This window comes from Leptopilina boulardi, unplaced genomic scaffold (assembly GCF_019393585.1).
Source record: "Leptopilina boulardi isolate dan_hultmark-lab unplaced genomic scaffold, ZJU_Lbou_2.1 LbouV2_351, whole genome shotgun sequence".
Taxonomy (NCBI): Eukaryota; Metazoa; Arthropoda; class Insecta; order Hymenoptera; family Figitidae; genus Leptopilina; species Leptopilina boulardi.
The window spans coordinates 543,240-560,050 of NW_026137920.1; the positions used below are offsets into that span (position 1 = coordinate 543,240).

At 30.1% G+C, this 16,811-nt stretch overlaps 1 protein-coding gene across 2 annotated transcripts in view; it reads left to right on the forward strand.

Moving 5' to 3' along the window:
* LOC127286257 (cAMP-dependent protein kinase type II regulatory subunit) overlaps positions 1 to 16,811 on the forward strand; it is a 251,632-nt gene that overhangs the window by 77,601 nt on the left and 157,220 nt on the right. For both annotated transcript variants that reach the window (XM_051312631.1, XM_051312632.1), the window contains exons 3-4: positions 7,623 to 7,706; positions 15,699 to 15,805. In XM_051312631.1, the coding sequence (XP_051168588.1) occupies positions 7,623 to 7,706; positions 15,699 to 15,805 (191 nt within the window). The remainder of the gene's footprint in view (positions 1 to 7,622; positions 7,707 to 15,698; positions 15,806 to 16,811) is intronic.

Consider the following 16,811-nt stretch of genomic DNA (forward strand, 5'->3'; position numbering starts at 1 on the left):
TAAAGAAGAACATTTTGAATACTAAATGGATGTCCACTTTAATGACGTTACATTTGAAGGAGAAAATGATCGTGAAAAGACTATAAATTGCATAAAATACTGAATTCAAATATCTCTTTACATGCTCCTCATGCTCGTGATGACAATAAAAAATAAATATTTTCAAAAAGTTTACTTATTGTTTTTCAAGTTATTTGAAATTTTTTTCTGATTTACAATAAGTAACCTGTAGAAGTTAAAAACTTCTTAAAAAGTAAAATTACTAAAAATTATTTATGAAATAATAGTAAAAATGTCTATTTTTAACAAAAATTAAATTCTTATTTTCTTTAAGGGTAGGTTCTAGTTGAAAGTTCCGAAAATTAACGTAATTTTAGGATTATTTTTGAGCGAACGCAATTATTTTTTGAAAAAAAGTTTTATGCTATTTATAAGAATATATTTGAAAAATTAAAAGAAGTTTTTTAAGTAAAAATATTTAAAAATGGCGGCTCCAGACCTCCCTGAAGAAAGCCTGGCGTGACGGGAGTTCAGGTGCGCCGGGAACTCTGCAGCTCTTCAAAGTGATCTAAAATAAAAAAACCCAAAAATATTGTTAAACTAGATAAAATTTGGGGGACCATATAAATCTCGGATTTTTAAAAAACCCTTTTTTAAAAAAATGCGGGTCATTTGAAAAAGAAAAACCTATTTTTTCACTTATTTCTTTAATGTAAAAAATAACAAAAATTTTTTTTTTAAAAAACGCAACCTGATGGCCCCCTAAATTGAAAAAGCTTTAATTTGAGCCGTCAAAGATCAAAATCGGTTCAGTCGTTTAAGGTGAATCGTGCACCGCGTGCAAAGAAGGTGTTTAGAGAAAAACGCGTTTAAAGTTTGACGAAGAAAAAATTGTATGTAATGTTTGTTTTTTTAAACTTACGTTTAATCAGTTATTTTTTTATTTTTGTGCTGAACTTTAGTACTAATTTTTTCAATTCTGGCGAGCGCCCGTTTATACTTGTTTTTCGGCCGACGCACTATATGGGAAATTTGACCATTTTTTTGGCCAAAACCTATTTTTTAAAGATTTTTAATATAAAAATTTTGTTTATATCCAGAAAGACGATATTCTAAATAATCAAATTCAATATTTGTTGTTTATGAGAAGCAATATATATCAATTAAATTTATTGTCAAAAATTGCCTTCAGTTTACCCCTCATTTGTTTTGGGCATCTCGTATTTTTGAACTATTATTCAAATATTAATATCTAAAAAATGGCAAAAGTAAATCAAAATAAATAAAATGGATCGAAAGAACAGAGTAAGTTTATTATGTATAACCTTATTAATAATTACTTAAAATAAAAATATTTCTGAAAATAGTATATTATGTGGCAAGCACGTAAAGTAGTACTTTTTAAGTGAGGATGTAATTTTCAGTACGAGCTGTCGTTAGTACGACGTAGGTGAGACGAAGGCGAGTCGAGTCGAGCCGAAAGCGAGCCAAGTCGAACCGAAGTCGCACAGACAGCGAGTTTTGAAATCATCCGAACCTAAAAATTACTACGTGCGAGCCACATACGCTATTTTTTTCGCCATCGTTATGAAAAAGTGAAACAATTTTAAAGAAATATATATATATATATATATATATATATATATATATTATATGTATTATATATTATATATATATTATATATTATTACAAAAATTATGCAAAAATTAACAACTGCCTAAAAAAGACTTTATAGGGCAGTTTTCTTCCTAAAAAAGTCTTTTTTACGCAGTTGGCCCAAACTGCCTTAAAAAGTGCTACTTTATCTGCCCAAAACAGGCACAAAAAAGACACTTTTTCATGTCAATGGCGAAAAAAAAATATTTTTTAATGACGTTTATGTTGAGTAGTTTATTTTAACCTAAACTTTGAGAAGGCTTATATACAGGGTGTTCCAAAAGTATGGAAACTTGCAAATATCACGAAAAGTACGATTTTTTGTAATAAATGCTCTGTGCCCAATTTGAAAAGTAGATTTGAATTTTTAATCCTGTGACCTCTAAAGATGCGATTTTTTAAATTTATTTATTTAACGAAAAATGTTGGTCCTAATCCCAGAAATTGGGACCAATATTTTTGTCATTTTTACTACAAGTCTAAACCCAGAAATTCATGGGGATTACAAATTGGATTTTATTTTAAAAAATTTTATAAATTTTATAAATTAATGGGTTTTATTTAAGACAACTGATTTTTTTTACAGTGGGCCTCACATTGGGCCGCGGAATCTTACATTGGGCTCTATGCCCAATTTTAAAATTAGCTTCCAATTTCTAATCCTGTGATCTCAAAATCCCTCCAAGATGCGATTTTTTAAAATTTATTTATCTGTTGAGAAATTTTGGACCCAATATCTTGGATTGGGCCCAATATTTTAGGCACTTATACCACATGTCTGAACGCAGAATTTCATGGGGATTACGAATTTGATACTGAAAATTAGTGGTCTCATTTAAGAAAACCACTTTTTTCATTGTAGGGCCCAACATTGGGCTCCGCGCCCAATTTTTTTGTTTCAAAGATGTACATCTTTTTGTTTGAAACAACTTTTGTCTTGAACATTTATTACAAAAAATCGTACTTTTCGTGATATTTGCAGGTTTCCATACTTTTGGAACACCCTGTATAATTGGCAGCCCTATTGAAAAAAAACACGTATAATTGTACGTATAATAATACGTATAATTATACGTATTATTATACGTATAATTATACGTATAATTATACGTATAATTATACGCATAATTATACGTATTATTATACGTATAATTATATGTATTATTATACGTATAATTATACGTATAATAAGACATACGAATTTGAAACAAGAATTATACGTATAATTATACGTATATTAATACGTATAATTAATTATACGTATAATAATACGTATAATTATACGTATTATTATACGTATAATTATAATTCTATTAAAAATAGAATAATAGAATAGAATAGATTAATTAGTAGCAAAATTGCGCTGAAATTTTTTAGAAATTTTAAAATGCAAATTAAATTTCACGAAAAAAAATATCGTCGAATGTCAATTCAAGCAGTCACCCATCCAAGTACTAACCGCGTCCAACGTTGCTTAACTTCCGTGATCTGATGAGAACTTGTTCCTTCGCCTTGGTGTTTCCGCTGTCTTGTCTTGATTAATAACTTTGTCGTATAAGTATTGTATCGCACCTAACCTCACTTTTAGTGATACTTATACGACAAAGTTATTAATCAAGACAAGACAGCGGAAACACCAAGGCGAAGGAACAAGTTCTCATCAGATCACAGAAGTTAAGCAACGTTGGACGCGGTTAGTACTTGGATGGGTGACTGCTTGAATTGACATTCGACGATATTTTTTTTCGTGAAATTTAATTTGCATTTTAAAATTTCTAAAAATTTTCAGCGCAATTTTGCTACTAATTATTCTATTATTATTCTATTCTATTATTCTATTTTTAATAGAATTATAATTATACGTATAATAATACGTATAATTATACGTATTATTATACGTATTATTATACGTATAATTAATTATACGTATTATTATACGTATAATTATACGTATAATTCTTGTTTCAAATTCGTATGTCTTATTATACGTATAATTATACGTATAATAATACGTATAATTATACGTATAATTATACGTATAATTATACGTACAATTATACGTATAATTATACGTACAATTATACGTATAATTATACGTATTATTATACGTATAATTATACGTGTTTTTTTTCAATAGGGAGTATTCTAATTATTATAAATATGTTACGTATTTAATAAAGAAACTGTGTACCAAAAATTACGTTGCGATTTTTTGCGTTTTTTGAGTAAATAATTTTTTTCTTAGACAACTACCAAATTCAATATTTGGATTTGCACTAAGCTTGGAAAGAAGAGAGAGATATATAAAAGTACACCAGCAGCAATTTATAATTCAATTTTAAAAATAATTGTCGGTGATCCCTGTTGAAAATTCCTATGTGAGAACACATATGGGATCCCATCCAGGATCTCTTGTGAGTTCTTATGTGGGTTCCCATACAGGTTCACACATAAGATCCTGTATGAAAATGTTCCTGGGATGAACTTGCGTGAGATCAAGCGCACGATCTTATGTCTCTGTAAAAGCAATAACACAGGATCCCATGAGGTTTCCTGTGTAGGTTCCTATATGAACAACACGATAAATAGGAACACACATGGGATCTTATCCGAGATCTTGTATGAGTTCTTACATAGGTTCTCACATATAAGAAGATTAATAGCAGCTTAATAAGATTTTATATATTCGAATTCGAAGCTTATTTATTGGAAAGATGTAGAAACATAACCAAAAATGTCAACACTCGCTGGGACAAAAGTTATCGTAAAATGGAGGTAATTAAAAAACAAAATGCGAAATGGCTTTTAAATGAAGTGGAAATAAAAAAACTAGAATTACCACTAAGTAATATTACACATAAGGGTGGTCGTCCACGAATTCCTTTTTCTGAAAAGTCTAATCGAGCTCAGAGAATAGATGCTCCAAAATTATCTAAAGAAAACGCAGATGACGTAGATTTAATTCTTCACGCGGCTAGTATGGCAGCTCGCAAATGAAAGCAAACAGACTTAGCAGTTGTCTTAAAACATATCTAACAAGGCCCAACGAAAGCATCAAAAATTAGAAAAGTACTTACAAAGGGGGAGATAAAACCAATTATATTTTCCATAGAAAAAGAGATCGAAGAATTACAAGTTTTCACTATCAAAATTGGTGAAGAAAGAAGTGTAGAAATAGACTGTTAATAGTTTCTAACTGTAATTGATGGAAAAGTACTAAAAGTTATAACTAGTACAAAATCTTTTTAAGCTTGTCTTATTTGTAGTACTACACCAAAAGATTTTTTGACTATTAAAGATTTTAAATTACAACTATTAAACCAAAAGAAGATTATTTAAAGCACGTAATAAGTCCATTGCATTGCTGGATTAGATTTTTCGAGTTTGCGTTACATTTAGCCTATAAGCTCGAAATAAAAAAATGGCAAATACGAGGTGAAATAAACAAAAAGTTGTTTGCAGAACGGAAAAAGGTAATTCAACATTTATTTTTGGAGGAGTAAGGATTGCAAGTAGACAAACCAAAAGTTGGAGGTTGCGGTAGCACAAACGACGGTAATACATCTCGACGTGCATTCGAGGATCACGCTAAATTTTCTGAAATAACTGGCGTTGATAAAGATATAATTTATCATTTAAAAATTGTTCTGATTTGTTTATCCTGTCAGTTACCATTAAATGCAGAAAAGTTCGAATTATTTTGTTATCAAACTGCTAGAATGATTGTTGAAAATATCCCTGGTGCCCGATGACAGATACTGTTCATAAAGTTTTAGTACATTCAAAGAAAATTAGAAGTATGGTTCTTCCGCTAGGATATTTCGGAGAAGACGCAGCTGAGTCACGCCAGAAAATTTACAAGAATAATAGATTACATCACGCTAGGAAAAACAACCGTACTAACAATATGGCGAATGTTTTCAATAGAGCTTTGGACACCTCAGATCCTCTTCTTTCTAGTATTAGCTTAAATAAGCGGATGCAAAAACAAAAAAATTACAATTTCCACAGGAAGTATTTGATTTATTATACAGCGCAATTAACAATGTAGAACGGGTTGATGGTAATGCTAACGACCATGATGATGACGATGATGAAAGAGAACATTGCGAAAGATCTATTAATTTGAATGTAGAATATGAGAATTTGTTAGATAATTTGGGTTTAGACAATGAATTCAAAAACTAAGTTTTCAATTTTTCTTTTTTAAAATTTCATTAATTTGTTTAAAGTTCTAAATAATAATATTGATAAGTATAACTTATTGTGTTTCGTTAATATATTTTGTATAATAAAGTTTATTTTTTACAAATAAGATAGTTTGTATTCAGAGACTCTAGATCACTAAATACTAACAAGTTACATAAAAATCAGTAAATGTTTCAAAGGTTAAGTTTGATATTCTGGCTGTGCTATATTTGATTTAGAAAATTTTGGATTCAAATTTGTATTCAGTGATCCCAAAATCCTCTAAGTATCGAGTTTCAAAAGATTTCAACATTTTTTTAGGATTTGGTTCGGCCATTTTTAATCCACCACTTTAAATTTTAAATCTGACCTCAAATTCGTAATCATCGACCTCAAAAACCTTAGTGCAAGTACTTTTGGTCATTTTTAAAAATATTTTTAGGTTTTGGCCAGAAAAAGAGGGTCAAATTTTCCATAGTGCGACGCACTTTTTCGTCTAATATGCTATAACTCGTAAAATAAATTAGATAGAGGAATTTCCTTTTGCATACCCATTTTTAATACCCTAAGAATGAAAATAAATCAATAATAGTATATTATGTGGCAAGCACGTAAAGTAGTACTTTTTAGGTGAGGATGTAATTTTCGGTACCAGCTGTCGTTAGTGCCAAGTCGAACCGATGTCGCACAGACAGCGAGTATTGAAATCATCCGAACCTAAAAATTACTACGTGCGAGCCTCATACGCTATTTTTTTCGCCATTATTATGAAAAAGTGAAATAATTTTAAAGAAATATATATATATATATATAATATATAATATATATGAAATAGTATATAAAATAAAATAATAAAAATTGATAAATAAAATAAAAGCAAAACAAAAATTATGCAAAAATTAACACTTTTTCATGTCAATGGCGAAAAAAAATAATTTTTTTGGATTTAGACTAGAACCTCCCCTTAAACTAAACTTCATAAAGAATTTGACATTCAAAATAAAAGTTAGTTCAATTTTATATTTTTGTACTTTTAAACAAAAAAATTTGTTTTAATTAAAGTCTCAATAAAAGTGAGACCAATTTTATTTTTAACACTTTGAAGTATTGCATTTGAATAATGATTAAAAGTTTTTTTCTATGAGAAAGGATTGTTAAATAGGTTACGTTGTCTAAATACCTACTAAAATATGTATAACGATTTTTTATATGACTTGGATAATTTAAAATTTTAATAAAGTAAACTATAGGAATTAAATAAAACACTTACTAATAATAAAGGCCTCTTAATAAAGAAGAGATTCTCTTTGTAAGGAAAATTTATCTCGCACAAAAGTAGCTTATCTATCAATTTTTTTTATAAAACTTTTTTTTCCCTTTTATACGTGTGGAGTTCACGTAACAGCAGAGTCTATAATCGAAAAGCATTGTTTGGTCATCAGTGAGGCATGAAGACGCCAAATGTAAATAGAGAATATTTCTCTGTGACGCGAGTGCCTTTTGTTATGATGGTCTTGTTTCGAGTATGCAACTCTTGTGAAAACAAGAACCATCCATCCTAATTAAAACAGCTCTTAACGAAACACTTTACTTTCATCGATTTCATTTTCCATTCTTTTTTCCCTTTTTCTATTTTTTTATATTATTAGAAATATAAGAATTGTTTTTTTTATAAAAAAGAAATGAAAGTATCAAGAGATTTTTAAATATTTTAGAACTTCAAAACATTGTAATAATAATATTTAATTAATGAAAAATAATTGTTGTTCACATTTTAGCAAGTTTATCCTAAGAGTGATGAACAACGGAATCGACTCAATGAAAGTGTGAAAACTATTCTGCTGTTCAGAGCATTGGACAAGGTGAGACAAATAAATTGAGAAGCTGCGTCGAAGAACTCGCTCTCAATCCAGTCAAAATACCCAAAAGGTAAAGAAAATTGAAATTGAATTTTTTTTGAATAGTACTACCATTTAGAGAATGAAAAGGTGGATCCTTTTTTCCTTTGACATTGTTTTGTAAAACAAATATTTTTAAAAAATGAACAACAAAAATTGAGAAATCTTGATTTAGAAATTTTATTAAATTTTAAATCACAAGTCATTGTATCGTAGATAATTATTAACAGATTTTATTGAAACTTGGTGAAGAGTAAAACCACGTCAACCGAGAGTAAAAATTTCTAGATTTTTGGAAAAATAAAAGCAATTGTGAAAATCTGCAGCTCACAACGAACCAAAAATACACTTTAAGCCGTTTTTAAAAATTTTAAATTTTTTATAACCTTCTTTTATAATAACAAATTTTTGCAGCATTTTTAAAAAAAATTAATAACTCAAATTTCGTTTGCTAGAAATTATTGGCAATTTTTTTGGTAGTAAATGCATATCCACTATTTTAAATAAACTTAATTGTGAAAAAAAATTTTTAACTTCTTAATTCTTAATAACAATTTTATAAACAATTTGAATTTTTTATACTTTCTATAGCAAGGATTATAATGAAATTTATATACAACATACTGAGATCTGGTACTAACCCCTTACTCATTGTCATTGCCTAAATTAACAATTTGTTTATAATCTTTGTTTGTATATAAAGTATCACTTTCATTGAAACAAAAGCATATTTCTTAAATTGACAGAAAACTATGTTAATATATATATATATATATATATATATATATATAAGCATATGCTTCAGAATCTATAGAATATGTTATTTGTTTAATAGCACCATGCTATAAATTCAATCTTTTTATGAGGTTAAAGGAAAACAACGATAAATTAGAAAAATTAATCTAAGCTTACAAATTTTTTTATGTATTATAATTAGTTCTCATATTCACAATTCTATATATTTATTTTTTTTATTTTGCACACTTACATGCCCACCAACACCTATATATATATATTTTAATCGAACGAATTTCCCCTTACATACAAACATACACACATTTTTTTTTGAAGCCTGAAAAATTCGGTATTCCTTAGTGGTCACACCTTCCAAGTATTAACCGCGATCAACGTTGCTTAACTTTCGTGATTGGCTACCCTTCTAGAAAAAAATCAATTGAACACGATTCAGAACGATTAAGTTTTGTGCAGCTTCATTCAAAGATTAATTAAAAAATAACTTTTGATTAATTTTTTCTAAAATATTTGATTTTCTTCTGTGGTGACTAATACATTGGTAAATATTTTAATTTTTTAGTTCGGAAAATAATTTTTGAAACAATGGTATTTTTCTAGACTGTATAATTAGTTACACTTTTTAAAATTTTCAAATACTCCCGCCAAACAATAGGGCATGCAATACAATCTATAGAACACGATTGAATATAATAAGAAAGTCAATCGTCCTCAATTGTAAGAAAACGATTAAGAAACACGATTGGAGACAATAAAAATGTCTTTCCTATTGTTTTCAATCGATTTTATCTAGAAGGGTAGAACCACTAAAGTCCAACGTGAAACATTTTCTTCATAACGTTGAGGGACTACATACTTTACAGTCAAATATCGTGCTCAAGATTTTTCTCATATTAAGTAGATAAAATAATATTATTATTATTTAAATAATTGATCGACTTAGCTGTAAGGATGATCAATTGAAATTATTCTACCTTGTCTTCCTCAATAATTCCACAATGTAGTTGACGTATATTTACACCCAATTGTACAAGTTTAAAGTACTGCCGGGATACGGGCAGGTAGATTTTTTCGGGGGAAGTATCCCCACTCTTTGGCATTCTTTGGATCCTCGGACGTTTCCTCACTTCGTTGTTTGGTTTTTACATTTATCAGATCATAATGGGTAAGAATGATAGGGAAGGGAGGGTAAGTAATTATTTTCGGAAGACAAGCTAGAAGAATTTCAATTGATCATCCTTACAGGTAAGTCGATCAATTATTTAATTATTCTTCGCTTGTCTTCCTCAATAATTACACTATGTAGATGTTGAGAGACTCTTTTTGTGATCTGATTGAAGAAAATTTATTGTTTTTTGTTATTATAATGTAAACAAAATATTAGTTTTCAAAAGTGTTACAAAATTGTTGTTTTCATTGATTACATTTGTATTATGAACATAAAGAGAGGTAAACTTAGTCCTATTTTTTTTTTGTATAAATTTTAACGAAAGAGGAATATAATAATTAATTTTAAGCAAAAGGCTTAAGAATGGGGAAAAAATAAAGTTTTTTCGTTTAGACGAATTGTAATTCTAAAACTGCTCTAGCGAATTGGTTAGGGTTATTTGCTTTATGGTGAGGTTTTTTGAAAGTTAGGATGAGATATTTTTCGTTTGTTGGTCTTAGGTCTTTAGTCTTTTTTATATAGGTTTTTAGGGTTGACGCTACACAAAGTTCGGGGCAATCCGTAAAGAAAGGTAAGGTCAGTAAAGGTTGATATTTGTTTTTTCCAGAGGTTTTAATTTTGTCTGTGATTCTAATATTTGTCTTGTCTTGAGAGATGTTTATGTTTTCTATGTGAATGAGGGACAGTGTCTGGAGTCTGTGCCCTGTTGTTAGAGCTAATAACATGGTTAATTTTAAAGTCAAGTTTTGGAGGCTTAATGAGTTTAGTGGATGAAGTTTTTTTAAGTACTCTAATACTGGGCTGGGGTTCCAAGTAGTTTCATATTTAGGAGTGGGAGGGTTTTGGTTATAGATCCCTTTGAGAAACCTTTTGAATATTTTTTCTTCTTCTGGTGTAGTGAAGAACAGGAAGGAGAGAGCTGATTTTTGGATGTTAATTGACGAGTAGGACAGGCCTTCATCCCTTAGTTCTGATAAGTATTTGATTATGTTTTCAAAGTTGTAGGTATCAGGGTTTTTTCGATTATTAATAGAAAACTTCCACCATCTTTTATAAACATAGTTGTACGGATTTAAGGTGCTATTTTATATTGAGTTTACCATATGTTGAATGGCTTGTTCGGGAATTTTTCTTTTCATCCACGCTCTCCTGATAATTTCCCCGCAACCAGGGTAAGGTTCCGGCACAGGGGATGCGAGTTCCTGAGAGGAGAAAGAATTAGATATTTTTGAGGAGAAAAGTACAGTGTTTTATCAATTTGCAATTTTGTGAATAGGGGAAACCAAGGTATGTGGTTATGTTTTGTACGGATGTAGGAAGCAAAAATTTCGATATTATTAAATTCACACCATTTTCAAATTTCCATGGTGATTTGATTAAGGTTATTAAAGCGTACACTACCCTTTTTATTAATATAAGCGATTGCTGTCTGGTTATCTATTCGAATCAAAATTGAACAGTTTGTGAACTGTTTTGCTAGTGATTTTAGTCCATAGAAGACTGTCCTTAATTCTAGTTTATTTATATGTAACGGTTGCTCTTCTCTGGACCAGAAACCGTTTGTTACCTTTTTATTAGCGTATGCCCCACATCCAAAATTTGAGGCATCTGTAAAAATCTCTAAGGCGTAATTTGTTGATTCTTTCATTTTTTGGTAAGAATTTTTTATGTGTTTTAACCACCACTGCATATCATCTAGTGCGTAGGGAGGGATTTTTATTCTGCGATTGTAATAATTAGTTCGTTTTAGTGCTTGATATTTCGCTCTTTCTAAGTTTTTAATATGTACGCGTCCATATTTTATTGTTGGGCAGGCTGCTACTAATTTCCCGATCATTTGAGCAAATTCGCGAATCGAGCAGTGAGGTTTTTGTTTTAACTTTTTTAGTGTATTAATAATATTTACTTTTTTATCGTTGGGTAATCGTATGGTTAGATTTGAGGTGTTATACATGAAACCTAGAAATTTTATTTCTTTTGTGGGGGTGAGTTGACTTTTTTTTGAATTGATTAAGAAACCTAGGTCTATTAGGAGTTTTATTGTGGTGTTTATTGCCTTGGCGCACTTATTCTTGGTTTTCCCTATTATTAAGATGTCGTCTCGGTATATAACACACAAAATATTAAGTTTTTCTTTAGGTATTGTATTGTATTGCAGCCTGTAATAACGCCATTCATTGATGAAGAGAGCTCGCTTCTTTGAAGAAAAAATTTTTTCATATAATTCAAACTTACACACATTTTCTTCAAATTTACCTTTTAGATGCTTCAAATAAAAATTAACAAAGAATCAAAAAATTATTTTTTTGATATAAATAGATTAACTATAGCATCAATTTACACAATGACATTAATTTTACCAGTACCATACTTTTGATTTGATGTTAGTTTTTCAAAATTCAAAATGACGGATCCAATATGGCGGACTTTTTTTCAAAAATTGGTCGGATTCGCTTGAAACTCTCTACACGGAGGTTTTCGGGGTCGCTGATTGAATTCGACTTTAGTTTTTCAAAATTCAAATGTTCGATACAGTATGTCGGACGTTTTTTTAAAAAATCCATGTTTTTTCCTAAAAAATGGGTTTTCTTGGGGTTTTTTGGAATCAATGATTACGAATCTAAAGTATTATTTTTAAAACTTTGTCATAATTAATCCGCCATATTGGATTCGCTAATTTGAATTTTGAGAAACTAACATCGAATTCGTAATAGACGACCCCGAAAACCCCCGAGTACCAATTTTTAAGCAAATTCTAGAAATTTTTTAAAATACTGTCCGCCACATTAGCTCCGACATTTTGAATTTTGAAGAACTAACATCGGATTCGTAATCAGCAACCCTAAAAACCCCTGAATACTAATTATTAAGCAAACGATTTTTAAAAAAATTTCGCCATTTAGTATTTTGAAAAACTAAAATCGGATTCGTGAACAGCGAGCTCAAAAACCCCCGAATGGGAAGTTTGAAGCAAATCAGTGGGATGGTTTCGCTGGGGCACGAAAGGGTACACGGAAAAAAATAGTTCGTGAAACTTTCGTAAACTAGTAGTTCACTTTTGGACGGGCCCAAAGTTTGGAAATCTTTCATTAACTTTTTCCACGATTTCACGAACTTTTTTTTGTGCGCGTGCGCAGACATTGATTGTTATGAAGAGAGTGATGAACGTTCGTGAAATCTTGGAAAAAGTTAATGAAAGATTTCCGAACTTTGGAACCGTCTAATCGAAATTCTTTTTTTGTGTGCCGATGTTATTTATGAAAATTGAAAATCAAAAATCGGGCTCGAGGGATTTCTTCCAATTGTATTAAAGGTTATTTGAAAAAAATCCAAAAGCGGTTGAGTTATGTAGACTCTAGACTGTTTTGAACCATACTTTTTCATTTCAAACCACTTTCGCGGGTGGTGCACGGCGCAAAAAATTCAAAATCTCCGGTTATATTTATGGAAATACAAATTTTTTTCAGTTATATAAAGACTAGAAACTTTAATCAATTCCGCTAAAACTTAAAATTTTTAATTTTTTTGAAAATTGAAAATTTTTTGGTGGAACTATACGGAGAGAAATAGATGGCAAGATCTTATGATCTTAAGATGATTAAAAGTAGATGGTATCCGGTACCATCATTATGGTACTCGGTACTATCAAAGATGTTATAGAAAATATGGTTATGTTACCCAGGAATCGTTCACAAACTACGTCACACTTCAAGGGGGAAGGGGGGGTCAAGCAATTTGTGACGACCCATAGAAAAAATGTCGCTAAAGTATGTAACAGTGTGTGACGTGGGGCCAAGGGAATACAAAAATGGAATAAAAAGCGTGACGTAGTTTGTGAACGACCCCCCACTACAATCTAGATGTTTCTCCGTACAATCTGGATTGTAACTGATAGAATCTAGATAGCTGTTCGTATATGTATGATCAAATATGGTACCTGGTACCTGGTACCATCTATTTCTCTCCGTGTATTTTTTTAAAGAGAATTTTAGAACTCTGTATTTTCTATCGGAATAATAAAACTTCTTCAGAACTCTTTTTTTATAGCACTCTAGAACTATTGCTAACCTACACAGAACTCGGCATATACCACTATCTTAAAAAATGAAAAATCCATGCTGAGTTCTGGGTCGGTAGATTAGCAGTAGTTATAGAGTTTTATAAGTTTAAATTCAATTGTTCCGTAGATTTAGACCAAAAAACATGATATTAAAAAAATATGGTGCTAACTTCACCGAGCACTATAATTTTTGCAAAAAAGAGTTTGACATATTATTCCGACAGAAAATAGTTCTAGAGTTCTCTTATAAAACAAAAAATAGTTTTGCAAAATTTCGAAATGTATACGAAAATTTTTAGTTTTGAAAAATTTAAACAAATTGAAGTTTTACTGGATTTGACGAAAGTTCTATCATCTTCATTAAAAGTTCTACTTAAAATACTTTTTATGAGTTTTGATTAGAGTTCTAACATTACCGTCAAGAGTCCTATACAAAGTATTTTTGACATTTTACTCCAAATTCAAAATTAAAGAAAGTGCTGAATTTTAAAATTAAAAAAAATTTGTTGTTAAATTAAAGTTCATATGAGTAGTTCTAACAGACCTCTAGAGTTCCCTTTATTTTTAAAAAATAGTTCTGCATATATACAGTCGAACATTTTTTTTATTTTCAAAAATTTTTAAATTTCGTGTTCTATAAGATCTGATAGGAGTTCTGGTTGCCTTCCATTAACTTCTACTCAAAACCTTAATAAAATTTTTTTCTAAATTTATTATTAAAGAAACTACAGGATTTTGAATAAACAAAAAATTAAAATATTTTTTAATTCAGTTCTAACAATAAATGTTCTGATAATAATTCTGTTTCCCCCCCATTAAATTGTACAAAAAACCCTTAGTGGGGAGCAAACAGAACTCCCATTAGAACTCTTAAAACTCAAAAGGTGTTAAACTGAACTCCCATTAGAACTCTTGGATCTTAATTTTGAAACACTTTAATTTTATTTTTTTGAAATTTCAAAGTCATGTAGTTTTTGTAATTTTAAGTTCAGAAACTACTCCGAATTTATAAAAATTCAGAGTAAAATGTCATAAGGATAAATTGTAGAACTCTTGACGGAGATGCTGGAACTCTAATCAAAATTCATAAAAACTTTAACTTTTGAAAATTTCAGAGTTCAGCACTTTCTTTAAGTTTGAATTTAGAATAGAATTTTATAAGGATAAGTTTCAATGAATGAGAACTTTCAATGAATATGTGAGAACTATTGCTAATCCATTCAGAACTCAGCATGGACTAAGATTCAGCATTTTTTAAGATAGTGGTGATAACTGCACATGACTGGTTCAGTTCGATTTTTAGTATTGACTTTCCATGTAGCGTCCGTTATTAGGAACTAAGGCATTTTGCTGGCCCACAAGAAAATTTATTTAATATTTGTATACAAGAAAATGTATGTTCTTTTACATTTTCTTGCACCAGATTTGGTTTATCTTCTTGTACATGTTCATTTATGTCTTCGTTTAGTAAAAATTAAAAACTTTACAGCTGCGCAATAATTTTTAACATGCATAAGTGAAGAGTTGTATTGATTATAAATTATTAAAATCTCAAAATTTTTTTTCAAATGTACTTATACAAGAATATGAATTATATTGCTTTCTTCGAAACGAATCGATTAGTCAAATGAAATAATTCTAATGTTTCCTTGTTAGGAAGCACATTCGCCAAGTTTCAGTCAAATCTGTTAATAATTGTCTACCATACAATAACTACACTTTTTCATTTTCACAAAGCAGTACTTTTCAAAAATCAAAAATTTTAATTTTAATTTCCTTCACAGCGTTTCCACATGTTGTGGAACGCCGTTGCGATCATCATATCCACACTGCGGCATGTACCAACTGCTTTCTTTCTGTACAGTTGAGCGAGTTCTTTGACGGAGGTTTTTAATTGATTAATCGTATTTCAAATTGAATTCATTTATTGTTTATTAGAAAATAATATTTATTTATACATTATTTTCATTTTTAGGAGCAAATGTGCGAAGTACTTGATGCGATGTTTGAAAAATCAGTCGAACCTGGGGAATTCATTATACGACAAGGAGATGGTGGAGATAATTTTTATGTTATAGAGAGGTAAATATTTCAAAATTATTTTTGTTTAAATAAGTTTTTTTCAATGGGTCAGACCATTAGAGTAGAGTGGCGCGTGGTGGCGTTGATATGGTAGGTACACGGTCAAAAACTGACTAGATAGGACTAGGTTCGGATGTTCTATATCAAATCTATTATTGTTACTACGATATTATTTCTGAAAAGCGTGTTTTTCTAACCACACTTGTTTTGTTTTGTCAATGCTATAAAAAAATTAAATTTCAACAAATAAATCAGGTGAGTATATTCCGATGTTGCTTTGAATTCAGCGCTGAGGACGAATAGTGTTTTATTTTGTCAATTTATCAAGTTTGCATAAAAACATTTACGTTTTTTGAGAACTGTATTGGTGGGGCGTGGTGGCGAATTAAGAATATTGTAAAATTCATTTTTATGTTGCATTCTTAGATTCATGGTGCGAAAATATACGGAGAAGAGTAAAGCCGAATGAACAAGCGACTCAAGAAGTAGTTGCAGCTTTTAACGCGAGAAAAGAAAAAAAAGTTTTATTTTCATTTCATTTCAAGTCTAACAATTTATATAATCTACATTCCAATGGGAAATTGACAATGGTTACGATTGGCTAAATAATAGGCCAAGAATGTTTTTTTCTTGTCTTACTATTGGCACCCAATATTGGACCACAATTGATAAAATCTTGGGTTGATCACGCCGTTGCCAATCATTGATAGCCACACGGAAAAAATAAGTCGCTCAAATTTTCATCGACTTTGTAGAAGACTCTCGGATATAACGCACAGTGTAGTACACACTAAAAACACTCAGTTCTAAAAATCACGTTAACAGGCTATTGAAAAAGTAGGCTGCACTTAAAAAGAATTTAGAAAAAGTGTTTAAAAGACTCAGCGACAGTCGAGGAAAACGAAAACCTAAACGGTTGCCCTACAGCAGCGCCAGCGTTAGAACGGTTTGTCGACAGTCGAGGAAAATAACAAGCGCGGAGCTTGCTCTACAGTGTTCTCAAGTC